This window comes from Oryx dammah, unplaced genomic scaffold (assembly GCF_014754425.2).
Source record: "Oryx dammah isolate SB20612 unplaced genomic scaffold, SCBI_Odam_1.1 HiC_scaffold_13, whole genome shotgun sequence".
Taxonomy (NCBI): domain Eukaryota; kingdom Metazoa; phylum Chordata; class Mammalia; order Artiodactyla; family Bovidae; genus Oryx; species Oryx dammah.
In genome coordinates this window covers 10737921-10755556 of record NW_024070197.1, presented here as the reverse complement: position 1 = coordinate 10755556, position 17636 = coordinate 10737921, and the positions used below count along the sequence as shown (strand labels likewise).

The following is a 17636-nucleotide window of genomic DNA, read 5'->3' as shown; positions in this document are numbered from 1 at the left end:
GAAGATCTTTTAAAGGATAGAGTAGGAATAAGAGCTTACATTTAGAATGCTCATTACAGCTTTTGATCTTGGCTTTACAGAGTCCCAGGGACGCTTTGACGACCTTAAGCAGAGGGCTGTTTTATAGGTGAGGAAACCCAGGCAGAGAGTGGGGGGTAAGTTGCCCAAGGTCACATATCTAGGAAGAGACTGAGGCGGTGATGAACTGGGGAGTTTGTGAGCACCCATCCTTTTCTCGCAGGCCCCCTGACCTGGGCCCCAGCATCCCCGAAGATCATGATGGCGTATATGAACCCGGGGCCCCACTATTCCGTCAACGCCTTGGCCCTGAGTGGCCCCAGTGTGGATCTGATGCACCCAGCTGTGTCCTACCCAAGTGAGTACAATCGTCCTCCCCGCCCCCCCCAACCCCAGCTGGCCCCCACCTTCTGGGGTCCCTTGCCCTCAGGAAGAGGATGGGTACTTACAAGGGTAACATCAGGGCCATACACCAGCCAAACGGACTCATCAGTAAATGCAAAGCACCACCCCACATCTCTTAGGGATGCAGGAAAGCATGTGGATCTTCACAGAAATTTAGGACAGTGGTTCCCTTTCGGGTGAGGGAGAGAAACCATCTGGAAGGGGGACCCAGAGGAATTCCCATCTGTCAGCGATGCTTTATTTCTTAGCGAAGGAAGCGTTCTATTTTTGATGGTATTATTCTTTTATTAAGTTGACCATTACGGTCCTGCCTCTTTTATAGGCTGGATATCCCAAATGTCATGTTTCAAGTGAATGTCTTAGTGCAGAAGAAATTTTAGAAAGGGGATAAAAACCAAACTCAGATACCTCCTTACACAGGTAAAGCCAGTTCTCCTCGGGGTGAGGCAAGAGTCCCCCTAAGGACCGGCAAAGGGAGAACCCATTTCCCAGGGGGACAGAGTGAGGTCTAGAAGTTGAGGGAATCAGCACCCCCTTAGTTTGGGCAGATGAACGCCCAGAAGAGGCTTGTTGGCATCCCATGCCTTCTCAGGACCTTGCGTCAGCAGATGCAGAGAATGGGGTCTCAGGTCACCCGACAGTCCTGTTTTTTTTGTCCACCCCAGGCGCCCCGAGAAAGCAACGGCGGGAACGGACCACCTTCACGCGAAGCCAGCTGGAAGAGCTGGAAGCCCTGTTTGCCAAGACTCAGTACCCGGATGTGTATGCCCGTGAGGAGGTGGCCCTGAAGATCAACCTGCCGGAGTCCAGGGTTCAGGTGGGCGCCCTGGTCCCTGGGATCCAGAGCGGAGGGAAGAGGGGAAGGTCACAGAGGAAGGGCTGAAGTGTCTTGTTGATCCCTCATCCCCGTAATTTCGCTGGCTTCCTCTTTTGCATGCCTATCCCCTCTCATTCTACTGCGTGAGCACCGCCCCTGGTCCTTTCTTCAGCATTCCCACCAAGAACACTCTTTATTCCCTCTACCTGGAAGATATATTCCCTACCCTCTGTTCAAGTCTTTGTTTATCAACCAATCTAGTCACCTGGCCAGTCAATAAGACCTACACCGCCCTTGGCATCAGAAGCTGCAGCTTTTTCCCGTCATCCCAACTCTGCTACTCCCCCTCACTCTGCTCAATTGGTTCTCCCATAGCATTTATCACTTTCTAAAATTCTGTGTGATTTCCTTCCTTCCTATTTATTTATATGCTGTCTCTCTCAAGACTTCCCTGGTGGCTCAGATAGTAAAGCGTCTGCCTACAATGTGGGAGGACCAGGTTCAATCCCTGGGTCGGGAAGATCCCCTGGAGAAGGAAATGACAACCCACTCCAGTATTCTTGCCTGGAAAATCCCATGGACGAAAGAGCCTGGTAGGCTACAGTCCATGGGGTTGCAAAGAGTCAGACACGACTGAGCAACTTTCTTTCTTTCTTTCTCTCAAGTAGAATGTCAGCTTCATTGGTGTGTCCCCAAAGCAGTCGAAGAATACATGTTTATTAAATAATTGAATGGATGGATGGATGGATGCATGCATGCATGGATGGGTAAATGTATATGTGTGTTTGATTGTGTATATGTATGATGCATATATGATTGTATATATGGACGTATATGTGTTTGTATGATAATATGTGTACATATGTACATAGGATTGGAAAGATGAAAGTATGTGTCATTATATGTGAGGTGAAAGTGTCAGTCTCTCAGTCATGTCGGACTCTGCGATCCCATTGACTGTAGCCCACCAGGCTCCTCTGTCCATGGAATTCTCCAGGCAAGAACACTGGAGTGGGTAGCCATTCCCTTGATCAAAGCCAGGTCTTCTGCATTGCGGGCAGATTCCTTATCATCCGAGCCACCAGGGAAGCCCATTACTGTGTGTATATACTCACAACTGTGCTTATGCATGACTGTTATGTGTGTGCATATGATTAGATGGTGAATGTACATAGGTATGACTGTATGTCTGCGTGTATATATGAGTGATTTGGTGGACAGATGAATGTATAGGTGTATATTTGTATGTTACATGATAGTAGGTATGTACATATGATTGGCTGGAAGAATGTGTATATATGTGTGTGACTGTGTGTACACACAAATGTATGCATGTACAGTTGTGCGTATTGTATATGTGTGACCGTACAATCATGTATATAAATAATTGAATGGGTGGTGGATGAATAGAGTGCCCTATGTTGTTGTTTAGCTGCTCAGTGGTGTCTGACTCTTTGTGACCCCATGGACTGTAGCCCGCCAGGCTCCTCTGTCCAAGGGATTTCCCAGGCAAGAATGCTGGAGTGGGTTGCCATTCCCTTCTCTAGGGAATCTTCCTGACCCAGGAATTAAACTCGAGTTTCCTGCCTTGGCAGGCGGATTCTTCACCCCTGAGCCCCCTGGGAAGCCCCCAGAGTGCCCCACAGCCAATTGCAAACGGAGAGTTATGACTCTGGCATGCTTCACCGATAGGCATCACCACTCCTGGGCATCATGAAGGCTCTCCTGGGCATCATGAAGGCTCCCCTGGGCCTCCTGCCCACTCTCCCTCCCTCATCTCCGCTCTCGCCCCCCAGGTTTGGTTCAAGAACCGCCGGGCTAAATGTCGGCAGCAGCGGCAGCAGCAGAAGCAGCAGCAGCAGCCCCCAGGGGCGCAAGCCAAGGCTCGTCCTGCCAAGAGGAAGGCAGGCACATCTCCAAGGTCCTCCACGGATGTCTGTCCAGACCCCCTGGGCATCTCAGATTCCTACAGCCCCCCTCTCCCCGGGCCCTCGGGCTCTCCCACCACGGCAGTGGCCACGGTGTCCATTTGGAGTCCGGCCTCTGAGTCCCCTTTGCCCGAGGCGCAGCGGGCAGGGCTAGTGGCCTCGGGCCCCTCTCTGACCTCAGCGCCCTATGCCATGACCTACGCCCCCGCCTCTGCTTTTTGCTCTTCTCCCTCAGCCTATGGGTCGCCGAGCTCCTATTTCAGTGGCCTGGACCCCTACTTGTCTCCCATGGTGCCCCCATTGGGGGGCCCGGCCCTCAGCCCCCTTTCAGGCCCCTCTGTGGGGCCCTCCCTGACCCAGTCCCCCACCTCCCTGTCAGGCCAGAGCTATGGCACCTACAGCCCTGTGGACAGCTTAGAATTCAAGGACCCCACAGGCACCTGGAAATTCACCTACAACCCCATGGACCCCCTGGACTACAAGGATCAGAGTGCCTGGAAGTTTCAGATCTTGTAGAAGACCCTCCTCTCTCCATCTCTCGTCCCCTCCGCACATTGTCCCAACCTGCCCTGGGACAGCATCCGGGTGGGGGTGGCAGGAGTCCTTCCGAAGGTCACGGCCTCTTTGGCTCCAATGACCAACACAGTCCACCCCTTTCCTCCTGGGGAGCTCGATAGGTCTTAGTCATCCTCTCACCCCCAAGGTGGTCTCATACGGAGTCCAACCGGCGTTTCAAACCATGAGCCCCAGACTCCAGAAACTGGTGCTGAGAATCCACCCTGAGATGAAATTAAACCAAACTTGCAGTTGACCTGGGGTCATGTTTAGGTCAGAAAATCACAGTGCTGTTGAACAAACAGGTAGGGAGGCTTGATTCCTTAACTTTCCATTTGGGGACACTTCTTTAGCTCATGGGTAGAGATCCTTCTAGAAATTCCAAAGACAGACTTTACAGAGTCCCAGGATGGAACCTTTAGGCCAGCTATACTGTTAAGTTCAGAAATTCATTTGGCAGTTTTCCAGATTTCACGGATGTCAGGTTTGCATGATAGGTTTAGGGGGCCACACACACACACACACACACACACACACATTTTCTTCCTGCTGTTAGTTTCTTCTTAAAGACATTTCATCTTTCGTTCATTCATGACACTGGAAATGGGCATATCTGGTGGAAGAATGGAAGGCAAGTTGCCTGTTTCACGTCTCCTTTGTTTTCTTTCGTTTTAGCATTTTTTAAAAGGTGAACTTCACCCAAACACTGGAAGAATCTCGGTTGCTGCTTGGGGTACACCAGCTATGATTGTGGCTATTTCCAAGAGAAGAAGAGGTTGGACAGGCTTCCCACCTGTAAATATATAAGAGACAGGGGTGGGGCAAGAGAAATGGATTTGGGGGCAGCCCCACATCCCACACTCACACTCCCTCTTTTAGAGGTTTTGTTTTCAGTTTCGATGGTGGGGTTGGACTATAAATAGAGCTTGGCCTGGGAAATTTTCCAGGGGCAACACTGTATTTCTTTGAATACAGTCTGACCCGTGGCCGCAGAGACAAGCAGTGTAAGAATCTGAAGGATGCAGGCATTCCAATGCTCTTTGAAGTTTGGTACTTTGACACCTACTTTCTCAATCTGAGTTCTTTTATTTTGGGGTGGGAGAGGCGGGAGCCACGAGCCAGTCACTGGTGGGTTTCACAAGGCCAGGGGTGAAAGAAAGTAGTGTGGGAGAGAAGTGGTATGCTGGGAGGTGCTTAACAACGGGCTCTGGAAGGAAGAGGAAATCCTGGTTTGTCATTGTTGCCCATTTCTGTGGTGTAAATACTCCCACTGTGGCTGATGTCAAGGCATCAGGCTGAGGTCCCTGCACTTAGGAAGAGATACTTACAGTCTGTGCTCACTAGCCAGGACAAGCTGGCTCCAGGCCCCCAGGGCGGAAAGGAAGGTCAGGAGGAGGGGCACAATGCAAAGTGAGACTGGGTGGCATCAGATGATGCCAGGTCAGGAGGAACCATGAGTGGCACCCTGAGATCACTAGAGCCCCCAAAGATGGCTTTCGCATCATCTCTCCTGGGTCTGAGTCATGTTGGCACATTAGACCCAGAATCCACTGTGGGAAGCAATATCTAAACAGAGAAAGACAACATATATTGACATACGGGATGGATGTCAATCCACCGATCCAGGCAAAAATTTTCCAGGGAGGGGCAGGTCGGAGATGGCATTGTGCTCTGGATTTGTGTAAACGCTGGGACCAGGATGCAAGTGTCCATTAGGCATTTTGCAGAGGCTCCCACACTCTTTGCTGGAGGCTGGGGTCTCAGGTGTGAGTAGAGTCTCTCCCTGCCTCACTAAGTTCTCCATTCACAGAGGAGGGAGTGTCTTATGCAAATGATTCAGAGGCAGTAATAGAATCTGGGAGGGGGGGCCAGAGACACAGGCCAATGGGAGTAAGACTTTAAGAGCTGCACCACCACCCCCGCCCCGCCCGCCGCAACTTCCTGGGGTCTTCTGAGAGTTCTCTAGGACTTGGACAGAGGAAGGAGTCAAATCTTTCAGGAGATTCCAGGTTCCTTCTCCTGGGCCAGTCTCCTGAAGCCTGGTTCTTCAGCTGTCCCTTAGGGATTCCTAAAGCCAGGAAGAGTGTCAAAGGAAGTGGGGACAGAACAAGAGGTCCCCCTCATTCTGTGTTAAGTCCTCTGTCCTCCCCTTGCCCACTCACTGGAGCTCCAGGTCTCCCTTCGCTGGCCACCTGTGGAGTGAAAATGATTAAAACGTTGGATCCTGCTTAAAGTCTGGGTGATTGTTTGTTTCCGTGGAGGGGCCTGGAGGTAAAAACGTCTGTCTCTGGGGGCCTGGGTGTGTCCATGTGGTTTCTCTGCTCGCTGTCTTTTCTGTGACATCTCTGTAAAGCCAATTAGGCAGGAATGTGGGCTTCAGATGGCCAGCTTCCACCTGCTATGACCCCTCGCTGCAAGGGGCTGGTGACCTTGCTTCCTGCCTCAGTGGTCCACATGAGGATTAAAGTAGCTTGGGAAGGGAGTGGTGTGCTGGGAGGTGCTTAGCAGTTGGCTCTCGAAGGAAGAAGGATTCTTGGAGCCCTCCCCATCAGGCTCCAAGCCTCTGCAGCTTCATCTCATGCTTCCCCCTTCCGCCTTCCATCCTTGCCACCTTCCCTTCCATCCCTTCTCCCGTTCTGGTCATTTTCACTTTCCCACCATATCGCTTCTGTCTCTTGTCTTTTCTCTCTCTTTTTTCCCCACCCCCCTTTTTCCTTCTTGACTGTCAAATCTCAGACTCCAAGGTCCACATTTCTTTCTGCTGGCTTTTAACTTGTTCTTTCTTTCCTCTTCTTCTCTTATCCTTATCCTTTGCCTTTCTGTTGCTCCAACTCCAGGTCATCAATCTCTCTAATGCCCCTCTCGTTCGCTGGATCCTGAGTTAAAATGTGTGTGTGTATTTAACACAGAACTAATGAGGTCAGATAGACTTGCTGTTTGAGCCTGGCTCAGCCACATCTGGTCCTATGACCTTGGGCAATCCGTTCCTCCCAACTTCAGTTTCCCCTCAGTAATGTGAGACATTGAGAAGACCCACCTCAAGAGAATTAAATGATGTCATTTTGTTAAGTATTTGGCCCTGAAGTCTGGCCCATGGTAACAGCCCAATAAGTGTTTATTTTGTATAGCAAAATGCACGTCACGTAAGAGTGACCATTATTATTTTATAGTGTGCAACTCAATGGTATTAAATACATTCACAGAGGAAACAAGACATAAAGGGCTCATATCAAAGGAATCCCTTTATGTGAAATGTCCAGAAGAGGTAAATCCATGGAGATGGAAAACAGATTCGTGTTTGCTGGGGGGAGGGGACGTTGGGAAGGAACTGCTTAATGGGTGAGAGAGTTTCTCTTTGGGTTGATGGAAAAAGTTCTGGAATTAGATAGGATCCAGCAATTCCACTCCTTAGTCTGTTGTGAAAGTTGCTCAGTCATGTCCGACTTTTTGTGACCCCATGGACTGTAGCCCGCCAGGCTCCTCTGTCCATGGGACTCTCCAGGCCAGAATACTGGAGTAGGTAGCGGTTCCCTTCTCCAGGGGATCTTTCCAACCCAGAGATCAAACCCAGGTCTCCTGCATCGCAGGTGGATTCTTTGCCATCTGAGCCACTTAGGGAAGCCCAAGAATTCTGGAGTGGGTAGCAGTTCCCTTCTCCAGGGGATATTCCGGACCCAGGAATCGAACCGGGGGTCTCCTGCATGGCAGGTGGATTCTTTATGAGCTGAGCCAAGAATTGAAAACAGGTGTTTAAAAAAGTGTGCTCTTGTGTTCACAGCAGCACTATTCACAATAACCAAGCAGATGGGAACAGTCTGGATGTCTGCCTTGAAGACATTGCGCTAAATGTTATCTTAACCTAGCATTTCCACTGATGTTGTACTTGTGCCCTTCATAGCAGCTTTATTCATAATGGCCTCCACCTGGAAACGGTCCAAGTGTCCGTCAACAGGTGAACGGCTAAAAAAACCTGGTGAATCTAGAGAATGTCTTTAGCAATGGAAGGCAATGAACTCCTGGTGTACAGATCAACTGGATGAATAACTCAATAATGAGTGGAAGAAACCAGGTTCTAAGCAGTGTATATAGTAGGATTCCACTTTCATGAAATTCTAGAAAAGATAAAACCAGTGGCAGAACGTGATTAGTGATTAGCAGGATCTGGGGAATCAATAGATCAGATTCACCACAAAGGGACAGAAGGACTTCCCCTTTACAAAAATTAAAAATTTTTTTGGCCACACCACTTAGCATGTGGGATCTTAGTTCCCTGACCAGGGATTGAACTGATATCACCTGCCTCGGAAGCATGGAGTCTTAACCACTGGATCACCAGGGAAGTCCCTCAAAGGGGCTCTTTTTTGAGATGCTGGAAATATCCTCTATCTTGACTACGGGGGTATTTCCATGACTGTATATGATTGCCCGAACTCATCAAACTGCATGGTTAAAATGAGTGGCATTTATAACATATGAATTATACCTCAATAAATTGGAAGGGAAAGAAAAGAAAAACTTACTCAGCAGGTACTATTTGCCAGTACTGGAGAAAGTAAATCCTAACTCTTCACATTCTCAAAGCAATCTACCAGAGAGATGCTATTATTATCAGATAGATGCTATGATCATCCTCACTTCACAAATGAGCAAACCGAGTCAGAGGCAGGTCAGGTGACCTGCCCATGGTCCCACAACCAGGAAGAGATAAGAACTGAGATGTACAGGGCTCGTGCTGGAAGGCAGACCCTCCGGGCCCTCCTGGCATTTCCCCCTCCTCCCCAGTTTTGACCCTGCCTCTCCTCGCTTCTCTCCCGCCTGTCTCTCTCTTCTTTGGTCTCAGGCTCAAGTGCTATTCCTCTCTTCATCTCTCTCCTCACCCCCATATGTCTCCGACCGACCTCCTGCTTCTCCTGATCTCTGAGCCCCTCCCTGGCTGTTTCCTCTGTCCCTGAACAGGACTAATTTAGCAAATGCTCCAATCCTCTTATGATGGCCCAGCCTCAGCAGAATGGCAGGGGAATTAGCGGGGATTAGGTTCAGACCCATGACCCATTGGGGGAAGGGGACTTCGGGGAGACGAGTGGGTTTTAACTAAGGCATGGCGTCATCCACCCTTGCGCCTTCCATGTGAAACCGTGCCTGGGACACACAGCAGTAATAAAATCACAGCTGAATTCTTTTTCGGCTGTGCCAGGTGTTCATTGCTGCCAGAGGGGGCTACCCTCTCTGCGGTGCCCAGGCTTCTCATCGCAGTGACTTCTCTTGTTGCAGAGCGTGGGCTGTAGGTGCGCCATCTCAGTAGTTGTGGCCCACGGGCTTAGGTGCCCCACGGCACGTGGAATCTTCCTGGACCAGGGATGGAAGCCGCGTCCCCTGCACTGGCAGGAGGATTCTTATCCACTGTACCACCAAGAAAGTCCACAGCTAAATTCATTACGAAGGGCTTACAGTGTGGCAGGCACTCCTGCATTTCTCACTTATTAAATCTTCATTACAACCTCATGAGGTAGGGGCCACCCGCATCTCCTCTATGCGATGGATCAGGAGGGGTTAAGTAACTTTCCCAAAGTGATCGGGGTCCTGTCCCAGCCATCCTGGTGGTTTCAAGTTATAGGTGAAAAAACAGAGTCTGGGAGATAATGGAACGGCCCCGCGGTTGCAGAGTGTGCAAACGCATTCTCTGTTTGGTGACTTCAAAGGTGACCCTTTCAGCCCCCCACAGTTTGGAGGAGGTGAAGGAGAGGGAAAGAGGTCAAGAGAGGGTGGAAAAGGAGGAGAAAATGCAGAACAGAAAGCAGAGCGGAGGAGATTAGGCAGGGAAAGAAAAGACAGATGTCAGGACGGGAGTTCATGCAAGGTCTTATTTCTTCTTCAAGTATGTGATCAAGTTCAACAGTGACGCATATGGGCCTGGAGGGGGCTTTTTTTTTTTTTTTTTCTTTTAAGGAAGGTTAATTTTGTATTGAACATGGAGTAGCTCCTCTCGGGCCTCCTGCACCCACGCAGCCACCGCTCCTTATTGCCAAATTCAGACTTAAATTGAAGAAAGTAGGGAAAACCACTAGACCATTCAGGTACGACCTAAATCAAATCCCTTATGATTATGCAGTGGAAGTGAGAAATAGATTTAAGGGACTAGATCTGATAGAGTGACTGATGAACTATGGACTGAGGTTCGTGACATTGTACAGGAGACAGGGATCAAGACTGTCCCCATGGAAAAGAAATGCAAAAAAGCAAAATGGCTGTCTGGGGAGGCCTTACAAATAGCTGTGAAAAGAAGAGAAGCAAAAAGAAAAGGAGAAAAGGAAAGATATAAGTATCTGAATGCAAAGTTCCAAAGAATAGCAAAAAGAGATAAGAAAGACTTCTTCAGCAATCAATGCAAAGAAATAGAGGAAAACAACAGAATGGGAAAGACTAGAGATCTCTTCAAGAAAATTAGAGATACCAAGGGAACATTTCATGCAAAGATGGGCTCAATAAAGGACAGAAATGGTATGGACCTAACAGAAGCAGAAGATATTAAGCAGAGGTGGCAAGAATACACAGAAGAACTGTACAAAAAAGATCTTCAGGACCAAGATAATCATGATGGTGTGATCACTCACCTAGAGCCAGACATCCTGGAATGTGAAGTCAAGTGGGCCTTAGAAAGCATCACTATGAACAAAGCTAGTGGAGGTGATGGCATTCCAGTTGAGCTATTTCAAATCCTGAAAGATGATGCTGTGAAAGTGCTTCACTCAATATGCCAGCAAATTTGGAAAACTCACCAGTGGCCACAGGACTGGAAAAGGTCAGCTTTCATTCCAATCCCAAAGAAAGGCAATGCCAAAAAATGCTCAAACTACCGCACAATTGCACTCATCTCACATGCTAGTAAAGTAATGCTCAAAATTCTCCAAGCCAGGCTTCAGCAATACATGAACTGTGAACTCCCTGATGTTCCAGCTGGTTTTAGAAAAGGCAGAGGAACCAGAGATCAAATTGCCAACATCCCCTGGATCATGGAAAAAGCAAGAGAGTTCCAGAAAAACATCCATTTCTGCTTTATTGACTATGCCAAAGCCTTTGACTGGGTGGATCACAATAAACTGTGGGAAATTCTTCAAGAGATGGGAATACCAGACCACCTGACCTGCCTCTTGAGAAATCTGTATGCAGGTCAGGAAGCAACAGTTAGAACTGGACATGGAACAACAGACTGGTTCCAAATAGGAAAAGGAGTACGTCAAGGCTGTATGTTGTCACCCTGCTTATTTAACTTATATACAGAGTACATCATGAGAAACACTGAGCTGGAAGAAGCACAAGCTGGAATCAAGATTGCCGGGAGAAATATCAATAACCTCAGATATGCAGATGACACCACCCTTATGGCAGAAAGTAAAGAGGAACTAAAAAGCCTCTTGATGAAAATGAAAATGGAGAGTGAAAAAGTTGGCTTAAAGCTCAGCTTTCAGAAAACTAAGATCATGGCATCTGGTCCCATCACGTCATGGGAAATAGATGGGGAAACAGTGGAAACAGTGTCAGACTTTATTTTGGGGGGCTCCAAAATCACTCCAAATGGTGACTGCAGCCATGAAATTAAAAGATGCTTACTCCTTGGAAGAAAAATTATGACCAACCTAGATAGCATGTTGAAAAGCAGAGACATTACTTTGCCAACAAAGGTCTGTCTAGTCAAGACTATAGCTTTTCTAGTAGTCATGTATGGATGTGAGAGTTGGACTGTGAAGAAAGCTGAGCGCTGAAGAATTGATGCTTTTGAACTGTGATGTTGGAGAAGACTCTTGAGAGTCCCTTGGACTGCAAGAAGATCCAACAAGTCCATTCTGAAGGAGATCAGTCCTGGGTGTTCTTTGGAAGGAATGATGCTAAAGCTGAAACTCCAGTACTTTGGGTACGTCATGTGAAGAGCTGACTCATTGGAAAAGACTCTGATGCTGGGATGGATTGGGGGCAGGAGGAGAAGGGGACGACCGAGGATGAGATGGCTGGGTGGCATCACGGACTCGATGGACGTGAGTCTGAGTGAACTCCGGGAGTTGGTGATGGACAGGGAGGCCTGGCGTGCTGTGATTCATGGGGTCTTAAAGAGTCGGACACAACTGAGTGAGTGAACTGAACTGAACTGAGTAGTTGCTCAACAATAAAAGGATTAACCAATTATTAATCACTCTCTCGCAGGGCAGGGAGGCTGAGGGTGGGGCAAGAGAGGGTGGGTTTCAGACCCTAGGGTGTGCCTAAGGTGGGCACAGCATAAAACCAGGATGTCTGTCCCAGGCCTGTGAGCAGAGCCTCAAACTCCGATGGCAGAACAGCAGGAGGATGCAAGAACCCGAGTCCATCATGAGTGAGTCTGGCCTCCTGGGACTTAGTGGAGTTTGGGGGTGGAATCACATTACTGGGGGAGAGGAGCAGGGGGAGCCTGGTCCTCGGGGGTCCCCTGTCAGGGTGGCTACCCCTTGGTTGGGAGATAGTGGGGGGTTGGGGGGAGCACCAAGGGTCACCAAGGAGCCTGTCCTGCCTGCCTTCCTAGGGCAGGGCCCTGGAATAAATACTCCACGGGCTGAGATCAAGCCCATTTCCAAGCTGTGCTCACTGAGGCCCAGAGAGGTGTAGAGGTTAGGGCTGGAGGGCAGACAGCCAGGGTCTGACCAACAACCTCACTCTGGATGCCCCAGGCTTCTCCCGCCCTCGGGCCTGAGTCCCACCCGCTCACCTGGGTCTGGTCCAGGGATGGGGAGGGCGCCAGGCAGGCTGGGGGCTGTTCCTGGGCTGATGGGACCCTGTTTCCCCCTTGGTCAGGCCCCACGCGGAAGTTGGCGCCCCCAAACAGGCAGCGGCAGGAGCGCACGGTGTACAGCAAAGAGCAGTTGGAGGCGCTCAAAGAAGCCTTCCTGAAGAACGAGTACCCGAGCTACCAGGACCGCCTGCGCCTGGCGGCCAGGCTCCACCTGGATGAGCACAGAGTGCAGGTCTGAGCCCACCCGCCCCGGGGCCACCCCTCCGCCCTCCTGGAGCCACCGCTGGGGACCGCGAGGCCAGAGGGGCCAGGGCTGCCCCGGGTCCCGCAGCAAGCAAGGGGTCTCCCCGCTGCGGACCCAGGGCTGGACCCCGGGTCAACCCTGTGCTGTATCAGCGCGCCAGCCGCATCCGGCCTGCCTGACGCCCCCCACCGCCCCGGGTATCCCGGTGCCCAGCCCTCAGGGCCTCTGACCCCGCGGACACTCTCGGGCAGACCCCTTCCTGCCCCGGGGATGCCCAAGCCCTGCCCCCTGCCCTCTGCGCCCCTTCCCGCTGCCTCCTGAACCCCAGGAGCCTCTAATTGGGTCTGGGGGGGGGGGCGGAGGCAGAGGGGAGGCGGGATTCTCAGCAGGACAGCCTCACCCCTCCACCTCCCGAGCAGAGGCGATACCGGGGGGCCCCTCGCCTCTCACACCCCCTCCTCCTGGTCCCCTCTGCCCCACCAGGTGTGGTTCAAGAACCGCCGGGCCCATCGCTCCCGTCTGGAGCGACAACAGGCCCAGGGCGGATACCAGAGGGCCGGCCATGTGCCCACGGACCCCGGAGCCCCCCAGACCCCCGCCCCCGCCTTGGAATCTACTGCCACAGCTGCGAGCCCCAGTTTCCCAGACAGCCCGGGACTCTACAGCCGCCTTCCTCCCCCCAGCCCCGCGGGGGTGCTCCCAGCGCCCGAGCCCGGCGTCTCCAGTCACCACCTGGCCATGTGGGTCCCGGCACAGGGCGTCCACGTGTACAGCCCGGCTGCTCCAACCCCGGCCCCGGCCCCAGCCCTGGGCTGGCCTCAGGACCCCTACGTCTCAAACTACCGCCCAGATCCTCTTCTGCTTCCTGCCTGTGGCCTGATGTTCTCATCCCAGGAGCTCTCCTCCCCGACGTCTGGGTACCAAACGGGAGATAGCTTTGCGGATGAGAATGACACAGGCCCCCGGCAGTTCACGAATTTATAGGGTCGTGGTCATCTGTTCCCACACAGTCCTGCACACTCTGAGGGGCCAGAGGGCTGAAGTCCTTGTGAGTCTGCACGTGGTGCGCATGGGGATGCGGGAAGGTGCGCTGGCTTGGTCCTCACAGCTGCTTTACTGTCTGCAAAGGGACCGCACCTCCCTCCCTTGGTCCAGCCTGGAGTCTCAAAGCCCTGAATGTCCCCGCCCTCGTTAGTATTTGAGGTGCACGTGGGTATTTCTGTGAATTTCCAAGTCAGAGGTGGAATTATTGTTCACAGCGTCTGTTTCACTATTGTGGGAACTTGCTATAGGACTTTCACCAGCCTCATAGGGAATTTAATTAAAATTGCCTTAAATCTTTACCTTCCTTTCATGTCTAGAGATTTCTGTTTTTGCTTGTCTCTATCCTTACCTGTAGTTTCAAATAAATGTTTGCAAATAAAAAAGGGGGCATTAAATCCATAAATAGTTTTGGAGCTAATTGGCATCTTTACAATACTGAGCCTTCCAATCTAGGTATATTACTTATTAATCATTCATTTGGTTGTTTACAAAAAGCCTCGACTAAGTGTTATTATTTCTGTAGGTTTATTTCTAGTGCTTTGTCTTGTGATTACCTGATATTTTAGATGAATTTAAATTTTTATTTCAAAATCTGTGTTCTGCCTAGATGTCCACTGGCTGACAAATGGATAAGAAAGCTGTGGTACATATACACAATGGAATATTACTCAGCTATTAAAAAGAATGCATTTGAATCGGTTCTAATGAGGTAGATGAAACTGGAGTCTATTATACAGAACAAAGTAAATCAGAAAGAAAAACACCAATACAGTATATTAATGCTATATATGAAATTTACAAAGATGGTAATGATGACCCTATATATGAGATTGCAAAAGAGACACAGGTGTAAAGAACAGACTGTTGGACTCTGTGGGAGAAGGTGAGGGTGGGATGATTTGAGAGAAACATTGAAACATGTATATTATCATATGTGAAATGCCAGTCCAGGTTTGATGCATGAGGCAGGATGCTCAGGCCTGGTGCACTGGGATGACCTTGAAGGATGGGATGGGGAGGGAGGTGGGAGGGAGGGTCAGGATGGGGAACAAACACATGTACAACTATGGCTGATTCATGTCAATGTATGGCAAAACCACCACAATATTGTAAAGTAGTTAGCCTCCAATTAAAATTTAAAAAATTAAAAAAAAAAAAATCTTTGTTCTGTATATAGGATTCTGTGGATACATTTATTTTGTATTTAGGGACCTGGCTCAATTGAAAAAAAAATTCCTAACAACTTATCTGGATGTTGTTTTGGGCTTGATAATTTGAAAATTCATAATGTTCAAGGTCATCTTGTAAGCACTGTTTCCTACAGAGCTAAGGAGTGTTTGTTATCCCCTTCTTTGATTTTACCAAATGCTGTAGGAATATCTCATCTCCTCTCTAGTTGTCTTGTCTCTCCATCCATCTCTTCCTTTATCGCCTCCCTGCGGCAGCCCTGCCTCCTGAGTTTCCCCCATAGTCGGTCCTCTGACCCTGGCCTGGTCCCATTTAGCAAATGTTCCAATCCTCTTAAGGCCAGGCCGGCCTCAGCAGAGCAGAGAGAGAATTAGATCAGATTTGGGAGGGGAACGCTCATGTGACAGGCTCTGGGGGGAAGTGCTGGGGGACGGGGGAGGGGGAGAGAGAATGCCAGGGTGTAATGAGAACCCTCTTGATTATCCAACAGACCCTGGTGGGGATGTACACACACAACTCCCTGGAACCCCACCCCACTCAAACCCTGACATTGTAGGGGAGGGCAGGGAGGAATCTAATCTTCTCTTTATTCCAGGAGAAGGAGCCCAGGTTGGGGAAGTCTGTGAGCATTCGGGGACAGAAGAGGGGGGAGATAAGACTCAGACTCACTCTGGGCATGGGGGAGGCAGAGTGGTGCTCCTAGGGATCCCCCCACCCCCTTCTGAATCCAGGAATCTTTGCCACCCCCTAGCAAGCGCTCTGGGGCTCTATTCCACCTCCCTCCACAATCTCAGGCTGTGTCCTCAGCATCCACGACGATGGAAGCATCTGGAATTCCCATTCAGCTCAGGAAGAAAGGAGGTGGTAACTTCCGGTTGGCAGGTCTTGAAAATTTCCCACATGACTGAGAAACTGAACAACAACAAGAGCCTCTAGCACAGCTCCACCCACCAGGAGGCCAGACAGGAGCAAGGAGACTTCAGGCCCGCAGTCTGCAGACCAGGCCCACCCACTAGCAGGCCACATCTTTCCCCGGGGACTGGCTGGGCCCAGGTCCTATCTGCTAGCAGGTCAATGGAACATCGAGACACCCCAGGCCCTGCAGCTAACTATGACAGAACTGACCCCACCCACCAGTGGCCCTACACCTGCTCTGTAACCCCTGGGCCCTGCCACCAGACCCCAGGGCACAGCTCTGCCTGCCGGTAGGCTAACCCAAGTCCCAGGACCTGGCTTCACCCACAGTGACATAGCGGAAGTGCCAGTCACTCAGTCGTGTCCGACTCTTTCCCACTCCATGGACTGTAGCCCACCAGGCTCCTCTGTCCATGGAATTCTCTAGGCAAGCATACTGAAGCGGGTTGCCATTTCTTTCTACAGGGGATCTCCCCTACCCAGGGACTGAACCCAGGTCTCCTACATTGCAGGCAGACTCTTTAGCATCTGAGCCACTTGGGAAGCCCCACAGTGAAATGAAAGGAATCTAAATGGAAAGGAAGAAGTAAAACTGTCAGTGTTTGCAGAGGACATGATTCTGTACAAAGAAAATCTTAAAGGTGCCAACAAAAACCTACTAGAACTCATGAATGAATTTGGTGAAGGTGAAGGATACAAAATTAATATACAGAAATCTGTTGTATTTTTATACACTAACAACAAACTATCAGAAAGAGAAATTAAGCCATCAATTCCATTTACAATTGTAGCAAAAGAATAAAATACTTGGGAATACACCTACTCAAGGAGGTAAAAAGATCTGTACTGGAGGACTTCCCTGGCCGTCTAGTGGTTGGGACTTTATGCTTTCACTGCAGGTTTGATCCCAGTGGGGGGATATAAGATCCTGCATGCTGCACAGTAAGGCCAAAAATTTAATAAAATAAAATAAAAAACTGCTGGTTCTCAAACATTAAAAGAAAAGGATATATTGAATTTTATTAAATGATTTTTCTGCATCAGTTGATACACTTATGTGATTCTCTTACTTTAGTTTGTGGGTATGGTGAAGTATACTGATTGATAAAAAAAATTTTTTTAACGAATTTTATCTTTTTTTTTTTTTTTTTTGGTTGTGCGGGGTCTTCGTGGCTGCGTGGGCTCTTCTCTAGCTGCCGTGCGCGGGCTTCTCATTGTGGTGGCTTCTCTTGCTGTGGAGCATGACCTCTAGGGCCTGAGGGTCTCAGTAGCTGTGGCTCCCGGGCTCTGGAGCACAGGCTCAGTAGTTGCGGAGCACGGGCTCAGTTGCCCTGCAGCATGAGGGATCTTAGTTCCCAGACCAGGAATTGAACCTGTGTCCCCTGTGTGGGCAGGCGGATTTTTAACCACTGGACCACCAGGGAATTCCTCTAACAAACTGTTAAGTGCACAACCCCGTATTGTTAACTATAGGCACAACATTGTAGAGTAAGTCTCTAGAACCTAGTCTTGTATCTTGTATGACTGAGACAGTACCTGATGAGTGACACTCCCCATGTCCCCTGCCCCCAGCCCTTGGCAACCACCATTCTGCTTTCTTTTTCTATGAGTCTGACTCTTTTATGTTTGTTATGTAAGTGGAATCATGCACTATTTGTTCTTCTGCCTGACTTGTTTCACTAATACGAATGCCCTTCGAGTTCATCCGTATTTCACAGAATGTCTTTCTTCTTTAAGTCTCAGTATATATCACATTGTTTGTATATA

General features: G+C 49.7%; 2 protein-coding genes across 2 annotated transcripts; both read left to right on the top strand.

Moving 5' to 3' along the window:
* The first annotated feature begins 276 nt into the window (after window positions 1-276).
* LOC120872215 (cone-rod homeobox protein) lies at window positions 277-3684 on the top strand. The gene is made up of 3 exons (XM_040252420.1): window positions 277-376; window positions 1089-1240; window positions 3037-3684. The coding sequence occupies exons 1-3, from the start codon at window positions 277-279 to the stop codon at window positions 3682-3684; spliced, it is 900 nt and encodes a 299-aa protein (XP_040108354.1).
* A 9009-nt stretch (window positions 3685-12693) lies between these two features.
* LOC120873094 (tetra-peptide repeat homeobox protein 1-like) lies at window positions 12694-13706 on the top strand. The gene is made up of 2 exons (XM_040253832.1): window positions 12694-12927; window positions 13206-13706. Exons 1-2 carry the CDS (start codon window positions 12694-12696, stop codon window positions 13704-13706), a joined length of 735 nt encoding a protein of 244 aa, XP_040109766.1.
* The last annotated feature ends 3930 nt before the right edge of the window (window positions 13707-17636 follow it).

What these genes read in the sequence shown, in the direction of transcription:
- LOC120872215 (XM_040252420.1), top strand. Translation starts at nt 277, where the DNA reads ATGATGGCGTATATGAACCCGGGGCCCCACTATTCCGTCAACGCCTTG. An exon ending in CCCAGCTGTGTCCTACCCAA is followed by an intron (nt 377 to 1,088) that starts GTGAGTACAATC and finishes TGTCCACCCCAG; the next exon opens with GCGCCCCGAGAAAGCAACGG. An exon ending in TGCCGGAGTCCAGGGTTCAG is followed by an intron (nt 1,241 to 3,036) that starts GTGGGCGCCCTG and finishes CTCGCCCCCCAG; the next exon opens with GTTTGGTTCAAGAACCGCCG.
- LOC120873094 (XM_040253832.1), top strand. Translation starts at nt 12,694, where the DNA reads ATGAGCACAGAGTGCAGGTCTGAGCCCACCCGCCCCGGGGCCACCCCT. An exon ending in CCACCGCCCCGGGTATCCCG is followed by an intron (nt 12,928 to 13,205) that starts GTGCCCAGCCCT and finishes CTGCCCCACCAG; the next exon opens with GTGTGGTTCAAGAACCGCCG.